We start from the raw sequence: 19,140 nt of genomic DNA, 5'->3' as shown, positions 1-19,140 counted from the left end.
CTGGGGCAATCGTAGTGCTCACTTCATTTGTTTCCTTTTTCTCAGGAATCACAGTCCTGCACTGTGTGTTGATCAATATCTGAAAATGATGGTTTTATATAATTTGCCTAGTTTTCTGGTTGTTTACAGTGGAAAGGTTGTTCTTACAGTAGTTAATCTTTCATGGGTGGAAACAGAAATCCTCCTCTACTTACTGGGTTTTTTGTTTGTTTTTATTGAGATATAGTTCACATACCATATAATTTGCCCATTTAATGGTTTTTAGTATAGTCATAGAATTGTGCAATAATTACGACAATTTTAAAACATTTTCATCACCCCAGAAAGAAACTTAGCACCCATTAGGACTCACTCTCCATTTTTCCTCAAATCCTTCTAGCTGTGGGCAACCACTAATTCTGGGCATTTCATATAAATGGAATAACACAATATATGACCTGTCGTAACTGGACTTATTAGTAATGTTTTTAAGGTTCACCCATGTTGTAGCATGTATACGTAAGTACTTCATCTCTTTTTTTTTTTTTTTTGACTAAGGATATCCCATTGGGTGGTGTATTAGTTTTCTAGAACTGCCATAACAAGTTATCGCAGACTGGTGGCTTAAAACAACAGAAATTCATTTTCTCACAATTCAGGATGTTAGAAGTCTGAAATCAAGGTGTTGGCAGGGCCATGTTTCCTTTGAAGGCTCCACAGAAGAATCCTTCCTTCCTTCTTCCCAGCATCTGGTGTTTGCTGGTAATCCTTGGTGTTCCTTGGCTTGCAGCTACATCACTCCATTCTCTGCCTCTGGCATCTTCTCTGTGTCTTCACATAGCACTTCGCCTGTGTCGTTGCATTTCTACGTATCCTTCTCCTGTCATTGGATTTAGGGCTCCTTAAAAAAAAAAAAAAAAAAAAATTTTTTTTTTTTCTCCAGAATGACCTCATCTTAACTTGATTACATCTGCAAATACGTCATTTCCAAATAAAGTCATGTTCAAGGGTCCTGGAAGGGTGCTGTTCAACCCATTGCAAATGGATATACATTTTACGTATCCATTCATTATTTGATGGACTTTGGGCTTGTTTCTACTTTTGAGCTATTATGAATAATTCTGTTATGAACATTTGTGTACAGAATTTTGCGTGGACGTATGTTTTTGTTTCTTTTGGGTTACGTACTGGCTTTTTAAGCCCTTTATTTTTTGTTGAAATTAGCCTTTTGCTTGGGGTACAATTCAGAAATACGTTTTCCTAAATTGTTACTTCTGTTCTGACTTTATGATATTTTCTGCCAAGCAGAAAATTTTCCTTTTTATGTATCAATCATTTCTTTCATGGTGTATGGGTTTTGTGTGATATTTAGAATGGGATTTTGCCATGGTTTCTCATAGTGCTTTTGTGGTTTCATTTTTTATGCTTGATCTTTGAACCATCCCTTACTTTAAGGAAGGAATACAAGTTAATATTTCCCAATGGCCCATTTATTGAATAATCCATTTTTCCCCACTGACTTGAACTGTCACTTTTATCATATATTAAGTATAAATATGCATTTGGGCCTGTTGCCATATTTTTATTTTGATTTGATATGCCTAAATATTTATGTGCAAGTTCTGTATACTATTACATTTATTATAGCTTTATATACATAATTTTTTTTCAGAATTATCCTTGCTGTCCTTACTTGTTTATATTTTCTATACGTACTGTACATTTACTTTGTCTAGTTCCAAACTAAAAGTCTTTTTATCGTTATTTTTTATTGGAAAGATAGAATTGCACTTTCACATTTGTCTTTAATCTACCTTCAATTGATTTTGTATATGTTGTGAGATATGGATCCTATATTTTTTATATAGACAACTGGCCTAACCACATTTTTTTAAAAATAATTTTTATTGTGCTTTAAGTGAAAGTTTACAAGTCAAGTCAGTCTGTCACATATAAACTTATATACACCTTAAAAAAAAAATTTACTTTTTTACATACTCCCATTTACTCTCCCCCTAATGAGTCAGCCCGCTCCCTCCTTCCAGTCTCTCCTTTCGTGACCGTTTTGCCAGTTTCTAACCCTCTCTACCCTCCTATCTCCCCTCCAGACAGGAGATGCCAACACAGTGTCAAGTGTCCACCTGATACAAGTAGCTCACTCCTCATCAGCGTCTCTCTCCAACCCGTTGTCCAGTCCCTTCCATGTCTGATGAGTTGCCTTCGGGAATGATTCCTGTCCTGGACCAAAAGAAGGTTTGGGGACCGTGACCGCTGGGATTCTTCCAGTCTCAGTCAGACCATTAAGTCTGGTCTTTTTATGAGAATTTGGGGTCTGCATCCCACTGTTCTCCTGCTCCCTCAGGGGTTCTCTATTGTGCTCCCTGTCAGGGCAGTCATCGGTTGTGGCCGGGCACCATCTAGTTCTTCTGGTCTCAGGATGGTGTAAGTCTCTGGTTCATGTGGCCCTTTCTGTCTCTTGGGCTCATAGTTATCATGTGACCTTGGTGTTCTTCATTCTTCTTTGATCCAGGTGGGTTGAGACCAATTGATGCATCTTAGATGGCCGCTTGTTAGCATTTAAGACCCTAGACACCACACTTGAAAGTGGGATGCAGAATGTTTTCATAATAGAATTTATTTTGCCAATTGACTTAGAAGTCCCCTTAAGCTATAGTCCCCAAACCCCTGCCCTTGCTCTGCTGACCTTCGAAGCATTCATTTTATCCCAGAAACTTCTTTGCTTTTGGTCCATTCTGGTTGAGCAGACCTTCCCTGTATTGAGTATTTTCTTTCCCTTCACCTAAAGTAGTTCTTATCTAATCAGTAAATAACCCTCTCCCACCCTCCCTCCCCCCTTTTGTAACCACAAAAGAATGTGTTCTTCTCAGTTTATACTATTTCTCGTGGTCTTATACACTGTTTGTCCTTTTGCATCTGACTAATTTCACTCAGCATCATGCCTTCCAGGTTCCTCCATGTTATGAAATATTTCACAGATTCATCACTGTTCTTTATCCATGCGTAGTATTCCATTGTGTGAATATACCATAATTTATTTAACCATTCATCCGTTGATGGTTGATGGACACCTTGGTTGCTTCCAGCTTTTTGCTGTTGTAAACAGCCTAACCACATTTTTGATTTTGTCCGCTTATCTATTATGGCACTTCTGTCACATATCAAGTTCCTGTATAGGCCTAATTCTGGGCTCAGTATTTTGTTTCACTGGTCTGTTTGTCTGAATTGATTTAATTGCTTTAGAGTAAGTCTTGGTATCCTTTAATGCAGGTTCCCTGGCATGTTCTTTGGGAGTGTTTTAAAAACACTCTTCAAGATATTTGTATGTAAATTATCATATGTTCTATATACTGCAACTGAGAATAGTGACAAGTATGTGTCTTTCTTTGCAATTATACATTTTATTTCTTTTTCTTCTCTTCTTGACTGAAAAGCTTTAATCAAGAGAGTGACATTCGGTTAAACAAATATAATTGTTTAGTTTTTAATAAATATAAGGCACTATTTTTATGGTAGGCCCCACAGATACCAGGGTAAATAAAACAAATATTGTCTGTTTCCTCAAGGAGATTATATTGGCATTTTAGGAAAATTCTTCTGGCTAGAATATGAAAAGCGGACTAGGCACCAGACCAGGTAGAAGGTTATTCCACTGTCCAAGTGAGAGATGATGGGGACCTAGATCAGGAATCAGCAGACAGTGGTCTGCGTGCCAAATTCACTCTGCTCCTGGATTTTAAAGAACTTATGAAAAGAACGGTTTTTACATTTTTAAGTAGTTGAAAAATGTCAAAAGAATACTATTTTGTGACATGTGAAAATTATATGAAATTAATCATTTTAGCATCTATAAATAAAATTTTATTGTAACACAGCCTTGGCCATTCATTTATGTAATGGCTGTGGCTGCTTTTGCGTTATAGCAGCAAAGTTGAGTTGTTGTGACAAAGCAAAGATAGTTATTATCTGGCTCTTAACAGAAAAACTTTGCCTCCTCCTAGATTGTGTCTGTGGAAGTAGAGAGAAATGGATGAATTTGAAAGATATTAAGAGCTAGAATTAACAAAACATGGTGACTAATTTGGATATGGCAGTAAGGAAAGGAAAAAAAGGGGGAGGGGGAAGGGTAAAGGATTGTTCCCAGTCTTCCTATTTGGAAAGCCAAGAAATAATTATTTGGTTTAAAGAGGTAGAAAATACTGGAATCTGGTCAGATTTGGGGGGAGTAACATGGAAGAGGTGATTTAAGTTTTAAATATGTTGAGTTTGAGGTGCCTGCAACACGTCCATCTGGTGTTCTCTGGGAGGCAGTCCTGTACATGAAGGAGATTTGGGCAGGTTTGGTGCCATTGGCATATAGATGAAGACTGCAGAGATGAGTAGATGATATTGCCCAGGGAGTGTTCACTCAGTGAGAAGAACAGAGGGTTTAGGAGAAAATCTTTAAAGACATCAATATTTAAGGGATGGAAAAAGAAAATGAAACCTGTAACAGAATTTGACAAATAGCAACTTGAGAGGTAGAAAAGTACCTTAGGGATTGTCCACCTAAGACTATTTTGGAGAGAGGCAGGGTTCCGGTAACAGAAGCCCATCCAAAAAAGGACATTTATTTGAAGGCTAGAACAGGTATCTCATGAAAGCCAAGGGCGAGAAAGTGGTGTCAGGCGTCCCGAGGCATTGGAACCAGGCTCAGGATGACTATTAGAACTAAGGCACACTGTCCATCTCTACTTCTTTGGTTCACACAGTCTCTCATTTCTGCTGCTGCTGCTCTCTCTGTGCTTTGACATGTACATTTCTGCCTCACCCCTAGCTCTACATCATTTCCAAGTTCAAGCACATAGTAGAAAGTGACTTAATTTCAAATTACTAGGGAGAAGAATCTGACTGGTCCAACCAAGCCAATAGATTTGCTCCCACTGGGCCAAGTGGCCATTCCTGATCCAAATAGCTGTGGCCACAGTACGAACAAGTCTCCAGGGCCGGTATTTCTTTCCAATTGGAAAATAATTGAGACCATATTGTGTATAGAGTTTACTTTTTAAAAATTTTAATAGTATGTCACACAAACTTTTTGTAAAATTTTGATGTTTTGGATTCTGCAAAGGTTTGTTTTATGACCTAATATGTGGTCTATTCTAGAGAATGTTCCATGTGTGCCAGAAAAAAAAGTACACTTTGCAGCAGTTGGGTGGAGTGTTCTGTATAAGTCAATGAGGTCAAGTTGGTTGATTGTAGCAATTAGGTCTTCTGTGTCTCTATTGAGCTTCTTACTGGATGTCCTGTCCTTCTCCGAAAGTGGTGTGTTGAAGTCTCCTACTATAATTGTGGAGGTGTCTATCTCACTTTTCAGTTCTGTTAAAGTTTGTTTTATGTGTCTTGCAGCCCTGTCATTGGGTGCATAAATATTTAATATGGTTATATCTTCCTGGTCAATGTCACATAAACTTTTTCACCAGTAAAAATTCCTAGAAAACATTTTTAATAATGTAATATTTTCAGATTCCTGCAAGAGTTTTTACATTGGATTGTCAGTACTGTAGATATTATTATTCTTGTTTATAGGTGAGAAACCGAGGTGCAAAGAAATAATGTAACTAGTCCGTTGTCGCACAACAGCAGAAGCGCACGCCTTTTGTGAAGGTTGCTTAGCACACAACCCTCTGAAAAGCTCCTTCACCTATATAAGGCAGCCATATTTTCTCTATACGATCTTGTCACATAGAAATTGAGAATAGATACTGAGTCTGGGCTGGTTTTCTCAATGAAGAAGTAAATTCAGAAGCCCTCGCCTACCATGTGAATTGAAGAGGAGAGAAGCTGGGCTGTAGAATGAAGCAGATATATATAAAGAAACTGAGGCAAGAGTTGGTCCACTTGCAGTTTCTTCTCAACTCTTAGCCTCATTCTACCATAGGGTTCTGTGAGACAGTCTGTATTCTTATAATGCATCTCTCTCTCTTTTAACGTCAGGTAATTCTGTCATTTACATGTTTAGAGTCCCAATAAATGCAGGTTTGTCTGACTTTAAAAACCCAAATATTTAGCTGTTACGTTATAATCAATATTGATTCATGCATTGTTGTAAATTATAAATAGTTTGCAAAAACATTTTTGCATATGAATCCTTGCCCACATTTCTGACTTCTTAGTATTTTTTTTAGTACAGTGTTCTAGGAGAGGGACTACCAGGTCAATAAATAGGAACACTTAGAGGCCTTTTATATATTGACAAAATGTTTTCCAAAAAGGTTGTATCAGTTTTCATTCCCCTAGCAGTGTTTCTTTTTTTTTTTCAGCAGTGTATGGGAGCCTTGGTGGTGCAATGGTTAAAGCTCTTGGCTGCTAATTGAAAGGTTGGCAGTTTGAACCCACCAGCGGCTCAGCAGGAGAAAGGACCTGCTCCTGTAACGTTTCCAAAACCCGATTCCAAAACCCAACCCAGTGCCGTCGAGTCGATTCCGACTCTTTACAGGTCAGGGTCGTTATGACCTGTAACAATTACAGCCTTGGAAATCCTATGGGGCAGTTCTACTCTGTTCTGTAGGGTCTCTATGCATTGGAATAGACCCTGACAGCATATAACAACCACAGCTGTGTATGAGGACAAGGCATGTGTACTTTAATGTATCACCCTTGTCATCTGTTGTTTACCCTCCATTTGTAGGATTCAAGGTAGAATTTTTCTTTTTCCCCCCTGGTGTCTACCTTTGTCGTTTAAGTTTGAAAATTTAAAATTACTATGGGTGACAGCTTTTATAATTGCTTTAATGGCAAATCATTTTATTGACTTCTGTTGTTAACTTTAATGAATATGAATGGAAGTGTCACAATATAAAAAATAATTCTGATTATGTGATTAACAGTTGTGGAAAGCATATCAGGAAGAATAAAACTGATAGAATAACTGAAGGAAATGTTTCGGTAAATTTTCCCATAGTAGAATATGCAATGAAAAGGCTAGATAATGAAATAAAATTTAAAGCATTTGGGAGGTGATGTGATTCATTTTGTGTTTGGAATATTTTTATTAGTTGGAAAATAATGTGAATACTTGTAAATTTTTACTTAAATCTTTTAAAATAAAATCTAAGTATTTAATTTTAGTAAAAACATTCTTATTAACAGAAATACATAAATTGAAGAATAAAGCTTAGCCCTGTCTAAGAAAAATAAAATAGAAACTAGGAACCCATACCAGACTTAACATTATTACCTACTTGTGCAGTGATAAGTGTGATAAACATAGTGGAGATTCCTCAAAATGCGCAGTATTCCGCTGAAGTAGATGTCATATTCTTAAGTGTTATGTAGATTTGTAGAAATTTGTCACCATCTAAAAAACATATTTTTCCTAAAGCAATTAAATCTGCTTATTTTTGGTGTTTGTGTCTTCATATTTATTTCTTGCTCAAATAAGTAAGTGGAATTTGTATTTGCCATATTATAATATAAATAAGCCTTCTCTGTGGTATTATGTCACTGTCCCTTTGACAAAAAAACAAACATCCTTTCCTTTGATTAATCTCATGGGAAAGAAAAGGATGATGCCGTACTGTAGCTGTGTTTAGGCCAGCCATGTGTAAATAAGTAGCAGAGTAACTGGGAAACGGCATTAGAATAGGCCACTAGAGTATAATAGCAAAGGTCATTTAGCATCCCTGGGTCTGGTTCTTTAGCATCCCTGGGTCTGGTTCTTTAGCATCCCTGGGTCTGGTTCTTTAACATCCCTGGGTCTGGTTCTTAAGCATCCCTGGGTCTGGTTCTTTATCTGTAAGGAGAGAGGAATGGGATTAAAATTTTCAAGATCCCTTCTACCTCTAATTAAGTCAAGTTTGTACTTAGGCTCCATTCTAAGAAAAACTTTGAAAATATTTCAGTGACGCTCTGCTTGACCCTAGGGATACAAGGAGTTCGTCAAACAACACAGTTTGGAGAAATTTATATGTGAGAGGCAGCATAACATAGTGATTAAGAGCTCAGATTCTGGAATCAGACTTCCTGGATTTGAATCCCTGCTCTGTGACTTAATACCTGGATGATCTTGGGGAAGTCAACTGGCCTCTCTGTGCCTTAGTTTCATTTATAAAATGTAAAGGTATAGTACCTACCTCATAGGGTTGTTCTGAGGATTAAATGCATTAATATGTTTAAGCTCTTAGAAAAGTACCTGGTATGTGGTAAGTTGTATGTTAAATAAAATTATTAACATTTTACTGTGATATTAGAACAAATTCACATTCATTTCTTCTAATACCCATTTAGAATTGAATTGTGACTTTTAAGAATCTGGTGAGATTAAAAAATAGGAATAAAGAATTGAGTTAGGTAGGAACAGATAGAAGTAGAGAGTGGGAGTGGAGGGCACAAGACATGTATCAGAAATGAGAGAAGGTTGGTGAGATTGCTATTGCAGAGGAAAAGAGGAAGAGAGAATCCTTTCTAGTCCTCATAAAACTGCTAAACTTGCCACTGTGGAAAAGACAGGTTGAAGTTTCCATTATAATATCTTTTGCACTTTGAAAATTACTTAAATGACCCTACTGTAGTTATTCTTCCCAGAGCAGAGGCAGCTCCAGAACAGCTGTTGCTGCTCCAGACTAGATTTGCTCCCAACTTAATAAAAAAAAAAAAATTTTTTTTATTACTGAAGACTTAAATAGGGATTTAAAAAAAAATCTCCGGGAAACCACACTAGACACTGGAGAAGTTTTCTGGGGCTTTTTAGCAGCTTGTTGTTGTTTGGTGCCGTCAAGTTGGTTCCGACTTATTAGTGATCCTTTGTACAAAGGAACAAAACACTGCCCAGTCTTGCTCCACCCTCACAATCATTTCTATGTTTGTGCCCATTGTTGCAGCCATTGTGTTGGCCCATCTTTTGAGGGTCTTCCTCTTTTTTGCTCACCCTCTACTTCACCAAGCATGATGTCCTTCTCCAGGGATTGATCCCTCTTGGTAACATGTCCAAAGTAAATGAGATAAAGCCTTGCCATTCCTCACTTCTGAGGAGCATTCTGGCTTTACTTCTTCCAAGCAGACTTGTTTCTTCTTCTGCCAGTCATGGCATATTCAATATTCTTCATTAACGTCATAATTCAAAGGCAGTTCTTCTTTGTTCATTGTTCAGCTTTCACATATATATGAGGTGACTGAAAATACCATGGCTTGGGTCAAGTAGGGCTAAATTATCAAAGAAACCATTAGATAAAACATACTTCGATAGGTAAAGAAGGTCTAGTGGTGAGTTGGAAACTGCCTGGAAGTCTGGGTTCACTAAGTTTCTTTTTTATCTATACTGGATACTGGAGAGGGAATCAGAAATTTCTTGTTCGTCTTAGCTATCTGGAAAGCTGTAGCTTACCTGCTCTTCTAAAATGATCTGAGCTATAACATGTAGACCTTCTCCTCTGTCTGCACAACCCCTTCCTTGGATACTATTTTGTTAACATAAGACCAGATATTACACTCCTTACTGTATTTTGTGATATAAAATATAAGTAATATAAAATATTACAAGTATTTAAAACCATAGTCACAATTCAAACCTGACCTAGAATGTGTAAGAAAATACTGCAGATCTCATCCACCCCAAAATATTACCAAACACAGGTGTTGTTGTAGCAGCCCACACTGGCTCTAGTCGCCCTAATGCTGATACTTCTACTGCAACTCAACCAGCTGTGTAGTGTATTGAACCTTCTGCCATTAAAAAGTTAACAGAATTCAGACCTACCAGGTCTGAGGTCACCGGACTCCCACATGTTGTAATTAGAGTAAAAGCCAACCATGAAATCCAAAGGGCGTTCAAAGATTAGATGAGATCAAAGAAGTCCAAGAGGGGTGGATTTGGCAGCCACTTCAAAAATTAAGGTCATCATAAATAAAATAAAATTGTAATTAAGCATTTATGAGATCTATTGGTAAATTGATACTTTGTGACTTAAGAGTTTGAAAGAGAAAACACTGAGATGACATCAAGTTTAAATAGGTCAAAACAGTAGATTGAAATTAGAGTTGGAAATGTTTTAACTTACATTTTTCTAATTAATGTGTACATTAAATGACTATATATATATGTCAGTTTTTGTTTTAATCATTTTAACCCATATGTTATTCTGCACTAGATATGGGAAGCACCATTGAGGAAAAAAAACGCAACTCTGGTTGAGATTTTTTTTTTCTTTATGTTTTTAGTGTATAAAATGTGATAATTCCTGTTACTGGAAACCCTGGTGGCGAAGTGGTTAAGTGCTGTGGCTGCCAACCAAAAGGTCAGCAGTTCGAATCTATCAGCCACTCCTTGGACACTCTGTGGGGCGGTTCTACTCTGTCGTATAGGGTCGCTATGAGTTGGAGTCGACTCGATGGCAATGGTGTTTTTAGTGTGTTACTGTAAGAAGTGGTTTTATATTTCTATGAAACTTGGGTTATTTTGTTTTAGAAAGTGTATGATAGTTTTACATGTTTAAACTACAGAATTCTTACCTAATAAAGCTTGTTCTAAAACAAACTTTGGAAACTCCACTTCTTAAATTTACTCAGAAGGGTTTTCAGAATTGCACCATATTATGGTGGACTCCACAGATACTCTGAGAACTAAAGGGTAGTAGAGCCAGGCTTGAGGCCAGGAACTGACAGACACTATTGCTTGCCGCAAGTTACCATGAGTGTGATGTAATACTGTGAGACCAAGGTTCCTAGTGGCTGAAGGCTTATGTTACTTCATTCAACAAATATTCATTGACTGTCTACTGTGTGTCAGACACTGTTCTAGTCACTGGTAATACAACAGTGAACAGAACAAACTTAAGTCCCTGCCCTATGGGACTTACATTCTTGAGGAGGGAGATAGGGAATAAGTAAAACATACCCTGTGTCAAAGACAGGGCAATGGAGAAAAATAAAGCAGGAAAGGCATTTAGGGAGCCCTGAGGGAGGAGGATTGCAATTATAAGTAGGGTGATTGTGGAAGGCTTCACAGATAAGGAGACAGTTAAAGAAGGCCCTAAAGAAGATAAAGAGAACAAGCCGTGTGAAATGCGCTCCAAGCACAGGGGACAGTGAGGAGGCCACTGCTGGGATACAGGCAAGAAAGGAGAGAGGAGGAGGAGGTGAAGTCAGGGGGATAGTGCAAGGAAGCAAATCTTGTTTGGCATTTGAGGCTGTTAAAACGGCTTTGGCTTTTACTTGGGGTGAGACGTGAAGCCATTGGAGGGTTATTATTTCGCATATAAAAAAACCTAATTTACTTGAAAAGTAAGAAACGACAATATCATTGGAAGGTTTCAAGAAAAGGAATGACATCTGGTTTACTTTTTAAAATGAGCTCTGACTATAGAGTAGAGGCTAAATCACAGATAGGGGAGCAAGGTTGGAAGCAGTGAGAGAAAAACAGGAGATTATTATAGTACTAGGGAGCCCTGGTGGCACAGTGGTTGAGAGCTTGGCTGCTAACCAAAAGGTTGGCAGTTTGGATCCACCATCTGCCCCTTGGGAACCCTATGGGACAATTCTACTCTGTTGTACACTGTCGCTATGAGTTGGAATCTACTCAGTGGCAATGGGTTCGTTTGTTTTTATTATAGAGACAGGAGAGTGTTCATGGTGGCTTAGAGCCAGTGATAATGGTGAAGGTGGTAAGAAGAGGTCATATTCTGGATATATTCTGAAGGTAGAACTGATAATTATTAATAGATTGGAATGAGAGGAAGTTAAGGATAACTCCAAGGTTTTTGGCCTGAGGACTAGAACGATGGAGAAGCCATTTATTAAGGAGGCAACTGCAGGAGTAACTGATGGAATGGGAAGATGAGAGAAATTAGTTCAGATTTGGCCATGTTACATTTGAGATGCCTATTAGACATCCCTAGTGCCTATTTGGAAACCCTGGTGGCATAGTGGTTAAGTGCTACACCTGCTAACCAAAAGGTCAGCAGTTCGACTCCACCAGGGGGTCCTTGGAAACTCTATGGGGCAGTTCTACTCTGCCCTATAGGGTCGCTATGAGTCAGAATTGACTTGACGGCAATAGGTAATAGTGCCTGTTTGGAGTCCTCATGGCTTAGTGGTTAAGAGCTTGGCTGCTAACCAAAAGATTGGCAGTTCAAATCCACCAGCTGCTCTTTGGAAACCCTGTGGGTCAATTCTACTGTCCTATAGGGTTGCTATGATTTGGAACCGACTTGACGGCACCTAACAACAACAGTGTCTATTAAGGGCCCTGGTCAGGAGTCCTGGTGGCTCAGCTACTAACTGAAAGTTCTGCAGTTTGAACCTACCAGCTCCTCCCTGGGAGAAAAGACCTGGTAACCTGCCACCTTAAAGATTACAGCCTGGGCAACCCTATGGGGCAGTTATGGTCTATCTCAGGGGGTCACGGGACATTCAAAGGAAATACCAAGTAGGCAGTTGAATATACAAGTCTGAAATTCAGCAGAGTGGTCTGAACTAGAGGCAGAAATGTGATACTCATCAACATATGGATTAAATATAAAGCCCTAAAACTGGGTGAGATTATCAAGAGAGTAAATACAGATTGGGAAGTGAAGTGCCCCAAGAACTAAGGCCTGGGGCACACCAATATTAAAAGAAGAAGAAACGTGAAGAAAAAGAAGAACTAACGAAGATGACTGTTCTCTCTCTCTCTATATATATATGTACGTATATACGTATATATTTGGAATCCCTGGGTAGTGCAAATGGTTAACGCACTCAGCTGGTAACCCAAAGGTTGGGAGTTTGAGTCCACCCAGGTCATTAGCCTAAACTACTCATATGGCCCAAATGTAACTGTAAGTAAGCCTGGCAAATGTAGAGAAGCACAAGGAATATTTGATAAGTATTACTGTCTCTTCAACACCTCTCCTTTTTATTTTTTTCATATGACTGATCACCTTATATAATTTACATTTTTAACTTTACTGTTTAGTGCTTCCCCTCCGCAAGAATGTGAGGTTATTAGTAAACCAAACAAATTTTTCTTCACGGCTTTTCTGCTGTTTGTAATGCTTTCCATCTGTTTTAATCTCTATTAACTTCTTCCTTTCTCTGCCTAAAGCCTATTCATCTTTCAAAACAACTTGAATGCTACATAATCTGAGAGATTTTGTTAACATCCTGTCATGGATTGAATTGTGTCACCCGAAAATATGTATCAACTTGATTAGGCCATGATTCCCAGGATTGTGTGGTTGTCCTCCATTTTGTGATTGATATAATTTTCCTGTGCATTGTAAATTCTAATCTCTGCCTGTGGTTAATGAGGCAAGATCGGATTATGTTAAAGAGGATTAGGGTGGATATAACACCCTTGCTCAGGTCACACCCCGATCCAATATACAGGAAATTTCCCTGGGTTGTGGCCTGCACCACTTTTTATCTTACAAGAGATAAAAGGAAAGGGAAATGAGCAGACAGTAGGGGACCTCATAGCACCAAGAAAGCAGAGCACAAACTTGGGACCCAGGGTTCCTGCGCAGAGAAGCCCCCAGTCCAGGGAAAGATTGAACACAGTGACCTTCCTCCAGAGCCAGCAGAGAAAGCCTTCCCCTGGAGCAGATGCCTTGAATTTGAACTTCTAGCCTACTAGACTGTGAGAGAATAAATTTCTGTTTGTTTAAAGCCATCCACTTGTAGTATTTCTGTTATAGCAGCACTAGATGACTGAGACACACACACACACACACACAAAAAGGCCCTCCCCTAGGCTGTCTCTGAATTTTGAATATACTCCTATCATAGCACTTACTTGATTATATGATTACATGCCTGTTAGCCCCACTAAATCAAGTTCCTCATATATGTAGAAAAATAGATGTAGAAATAGGTATAGCTAGAAATTATGAGGATCTGAACAAGGACAGTGAAAGTAGGAATGGAGGGAAGATGACAGAATATGAAATATTTAGGAGGTAGAGTCAGCAAGACTCAGTTATTGGCTAAATAGGAAGAATAAGGAAGGGATCAAGGATAATTTATATTTCTCATTTAGGTTATTATCTGGAAACCCTGTTGGAGTAATGGTTAAGTGCTACAGCTGCTAAGCAAAAGGTCAGCAGTTCGAATCCCCCAGGCGCTCCTTGGAAACTCTACGGGGCAGTTATACTTTGTCTTATAGGGTTGCTATGAGTCGGAATCGACTCGACGGCAATGGGGTTTTTTTTGGCAAGGTTATTATGTAGATTATGATGTTTCAAAATGAGATAGGAACTGTAAGAGGAGGAACAAGTTGGGGTAGTAGGATGATGAGTTCAGTTTGAAGTGTAGTGGATTTAACTTCATAGGGACACCGAGGTAGGGATATGTGCAGGAGTTAGATATGAGTTTTAAACCCAGGTAAATGAGTAGGTCCTCAGCATACTAGGTAGTAGCTTTAAAAATATGGAAGACTGAGACCGTCAATAACTACTAAGGACAGAATCCTTGTTTACACTGATGTTTAAGGAGCAAGAAGAGAAAGATGTGCTCTTCTATAGGAAACACGGGGTGGGGAGGGGGGGAAGATTGTCAAAGGAGACCAGGAAAGTGTGATACTGTAGAAGTAAAAACATTTTGAATTTCAAGAAGAAAGTGGTGGGGCATGTTAAATGCGGTAGAGAAGTCCAATCAAGACAACTGTGTACTAAATCCTTATTATTCTTCCCATAACCTTACCCAACTACCTTCTTCTAACCCTACTTCTTCTACCACCTTGCCTCCTCTAATTTCTATGAGAAATCTGAAGTCATTAGGTATAAACTCCCTCAAATGTGCCCCCCTTCTTTCCTTTACAAATTTATCAACATGCCCATCCATCCTTCTCTACTTCACTCTTACCTCAGGAGCTTCAAAGTCAACTCTGTGCCACTGACACTAAGAGTTGTCTATACTTAATGTTTCCCCCCGCCCCTTTTAATGACTTTCTGCTCCCAGTAATCTGCTAAAATTGTTCTCAGTAAGGTTAACATTTGAAATTTTAGTGGAGGGGCAGAAGTGGAAGCCAAATTATTAGGAATAGAATATTGAATACAGATTGGGGAAATGTCAGCAGAAATTGCAGATCACAGTAACTGAGAGAGGAAGATGATGTCCAGTCCTCCTCCCCAGGTAAGGAAGGAGATTTATAAGGACTGGATTCAGGTACCATTTCAGGGGTTCTTTCATTTTGGATTTTTATTATATCTCCTACCTGTCTTCTTCTGTAGTGTACCAGTGATTGAATCTTTACTATAAAAGCAAAAATGAGCCAGTTCCCTCAGTGAAAAGGGTAGAAACATGAGCTTGTCTGCTTGCTTACTTGCTTGCTCTTTCTCCGTCTCTTCTTTCCCTCATTAATGTAAAAAATATTTCTTGAATGTGTGCTGTGTTCTGTGTTCAGTGTTAGGTGCCGGAAATACAATGGGAAGTAGAAACACATTATTCTTGTTCTCATGGAGCTTAATAGTATAGCGATTTGTTTTTTTATTTGCTTGATTGTGTTTAACTTATTTAACTAAATTTTTTTTCCCCCTTCAGTATCCTCTTATATATGGACTGATTCTCATTCTCTGCTGGTGCTCTCTAGTTTGCCTAAGTAGAATTTACATGGGAATGCACTCCATTCTGGTAAGGAAAATATTGTATTCGTAGTTCTTTATTTTTTCTGACATTAATGGGTGATTTTTATAATTTTTAATCATTTGCAAACTTATATGAAACCTAAATGAGAAAATATAGTTATTGTAAATATTTTGCCTTTGTTTTGCAAAAATACGAACATGATATTTGGTGGAGTAATCATGTATTTCTTAGAAATCGTTATTAGCAATTGTAATAACTTAGTATTATAGTTAGGATAACTTTTCCCCCATCTAGTCTCAGTTTTATTTTCCTTGAAATCCCCTCGATGCTTCTGCCACTGAGTCAAAGCCAAAACAGTATGAGTACAGAAACGAGGAAAGCTCTAGGTAAGAAGACCCAGTGATTAGAAACTAAGTTAAGTTTAACTCTCCTGGTCACTGTCCATATTTCCATATTGAACTCTAGTTTTCTTTTCCAACAGTATTTTAGGACTTCCATCAGATATTTTATTTTGAGAATGCTATTCAGTTTCAAAAGCAGTAGCACAGGGATCTTGTACTATTTACAGCCACGCCCCCTTCCTCTATATCCCTTAAAAACCAAAAACCAAACCTGTCACAGTTGAGTCAATTCCAACTCATAGCGACCCTATAGATAGCCTGTTCTGGCCTGCATCGTCTCTGGACCAGATAACTGCAGTAGCTCCCCAGTCATAGCCCTGCTTCCACTTTGACGCCCTTCCATCCAGTATTCTGTCTCCTGTTGAGATGGGCTTTCCAAACACAGGTATGAAGCCATATTGACTGATTTATGCTTCCTCAAATACAAAGGGTGTTTTTTACCTCTGTGCCTTTAGAGATGCTGCAACCTTTGCTTGAAATGCCCTTTTCTCTTTCTGGGTCCAGCTAAGTGTTCTATTCATCTTTCAAGACTCACTACATATATGTCATAAAAGCCTCTTTACCTTCCCCATTTTCCATTTCTGAAGACTGAGTGTAATTCTGGCATGGTACTTATCCTAAATGGCCATTGCTTTTTTCCTTATCTGTCACCCCCACCAGTTTATAAGCTCCTTGTGAGCAATAACTGTGTGTACTATCTCTGTATCCCCAGCATCTGACATGGTAATCTTCCAAGGCACTCTGAATGCATTATGTGTTATCTTTGAAGATAAAGGATGAAAAAAAAAAAGATAGAGAAAAATGTGAACTAATTCACAGAATCTTCAGCTTTCTGATGGATTCCATCCAATTTTTTTGTCCTTAATAACTTTAAACTGTTTTTATTTTTTTTTTCTACCCATAAAAATATCTCATTTAGCTTGTTTCATAGCTGTAGCAATAATATTGGTTTCTATTGCTTATTTATATTTTTCACTTCCAGAAGTTCCTTTACTAGTAAATTTCCAGAAGTCCCAAATACCATTTTAATAAACAAATTGTTTGTGTTTGACTTTATGTAATTATTGATATTCAATACAGATTGCCAGTTTACATGCAATTCTCTCTGACTCATCTTTACTAATTTTATAATCAGACTATCTCATTTTATATCAAGTCTAATATTTGTCATAAGAGAATGTTATCCATTCTTTTTGCCTTGTTAAAGTTATTCCTGGCTATTCCTAAAAGTTAGCAATATCTGTCCTAAAAAACTACAAAAAGGTATGCATCTTTGAGTGATAAAAAATGGATTCCTGGTATTTCTTAGAGGAAAAAATTGTTAGATAATATTATCCCTTGATTGATTATCATTATACAAAGAGGAACAAGAATCTGATTGATTATATTGAGTATATAATCTCAAAGATGATATTATTTAAAAAATATTAAATGTTAGTGGATTGGTCAAATATCCAGTCTGAGTTCAGTTCATTTTTTGTATACCAGGTAACATCTGTCCTTGAATTAAAAACAATATTGATATATTATTTTTCAAATCATGAGTCTGATAATCCCAGTCTTTTAAGTTTCCAAAAATTACCTCATCCCATGGAATGTCTTATCAGTGTTACTCAGACTAGCTACTGAATTTTATTATATGTAGTATTACACGTTTTTGCTTTTCTTTAAAACTAAAATCGGGGACAACTTGGAAACATTGAAAATTATGGTTCTGTGCTATAACCACAAATATTCCAAACCAATAATATATTGCTTCTTATCAATTTTAAAACTGGATATTTCAAATTATAGCCATAACAAACCTATTTTTTTTTTTACATTATGGATCTAATGTATTCCCATAATTTATGTATTTTCCTGTATTTTAATGTTTAAGTAATTACCTGCATTTAGGGCTATTTTCTTAAACTAAATTTATATCTTCTGTTTATTGTGAAATCACATGGAACTACAGGCAGAGCATTCCGCATAAATAGCTAGTCAGTGCCTAGATAACATATTATCTAAGCTCCTGTCTTCATTAACACTAAGAGGAGAGTTCTAAAAACCTATTCTAAGTAATTACAGCGAACACTTCATTCAGTATTGGCCGTATGCTTTACTGTGGTTGTTAGAGCACAAAAGTAACAGATTAGCTTATTTCTAGTATCCACCTACTTTTCTACTAAGACCTGTATCAAGAAATCATTAAAAATGTTTTAAAAAACATGAAAGAGTTCTGAACAACTAGAAAACTATCATTTTACCTGAACAAATGTATAACTATTAGAGTGAAGATGTTATTTCTACTTAAATTTACCTATAGATTAAATACAGTTTCAATCAAAATCCAAACCAGGTTTTTTGAGGGACCTGACAAGCTAATTATAAAATTCTTTTAGAAGAGCTGTGGCCCAAGAAGAGCCCAGAAACATATGAACAATAAGGCGAGCAACTTGCTAGCAGTTTAATATGTCAAAGCTTATTATAAAGCAATACTAATTGGACTGTGGCATTGCAGCAAGGTTAAACAAATTAGTCAAGGAAACAGAAAAGAAGGCCGAGAAATAAATTCATGCATATATAGAAACTTCATATACAATAGAGATGGCATTTGCATATCAGTGTGGGGCTGGGCCAATTTGTCAGCTATATGAAAAAAACTAAATTGCTTTTCTATTTCACACCAGAGCCAAAAATCAGTTTTGGATATACTGAAGTCTTAAAAGTAAAAGGCAAAACTGGAAAAGTTTTCGAATAATATGCCTTTATGATCTTGAGGTGAGAAAGGCTTTCTTAAACAAGAAATACTGATAAATATGACTATGTTAAAATTGAAAACTTCTGTTTATCCAAAGATGCCAGAAAGAAAATGAAAAGGCAAGCCACAAACTCTGAAGGATAATTTGCAACACATATGATTGATAAAGAATTTATATGTAGAATATATAAAGAAATCTTGTAAACCAATAAGAAAAAGAAAATCCAAAAGAACAATTACCCAAAAGACAAAAATGTACATTGCATAGAAAAGAAATAGCCCCTAGGCATATCCTCTGGAGAGATGCTTGCAGATCTACGCCAGGGAGCATCGCAAGAAAGAACATAGCGTTGTTTATAATATCCCTGGTTGGTTTAAGAGCAGCTGCCAGTTAAGAAAGCGTTCAAGCTCAACTATAACCAATTACACTGAAGCCTGGAAACGACCTTAGTGACCATC

At 37.5% G+C, this 19,140-nt stretch overlaps 1 protein-coding gene across 1 annotated transcript in view; it reads left to right on the top strand.

The window, feature by feature from the left end:
• Nucleotides 1–19,140, top strand: part of SGPP1 (sphingosine-1-phosphate phosphatase 1) — a 42,398-nt gene that overhangs the window by 8,356 nt on the left and 14,902 nt on the right. The window contains exon 2 of the mRNA XM_003408702.4: nucleotides 15,493–15,582. Within this exon, the coding sequence (XP_003408750.1) occupies nucleotides 15,493–15,582 (90 nt within the window). The remainder of the gene's footprint in view (nucleotides 1–15,492; nucleotides 15,583–19,140) is intronic.

This window comes from Loxodonta africana, chromosome 10, assembly GCF_030014295.1.
Source record: "Loxodonta africana isolate mLoxAfr1 chromosome 10, mLoxAfr1.hap2, whole genome shotgun sequence".
Lineage (NCBI taxonomy): Eukaryota > Metazoa > Chordata > Mammalia > Proboscidea > Elephantidae > Loxodonta > Loxodonta africana.
Note: the sequence above shows the minus strand (reverse complement) of the source record. Positions and strands in the feature narration are given on the sequence as shown.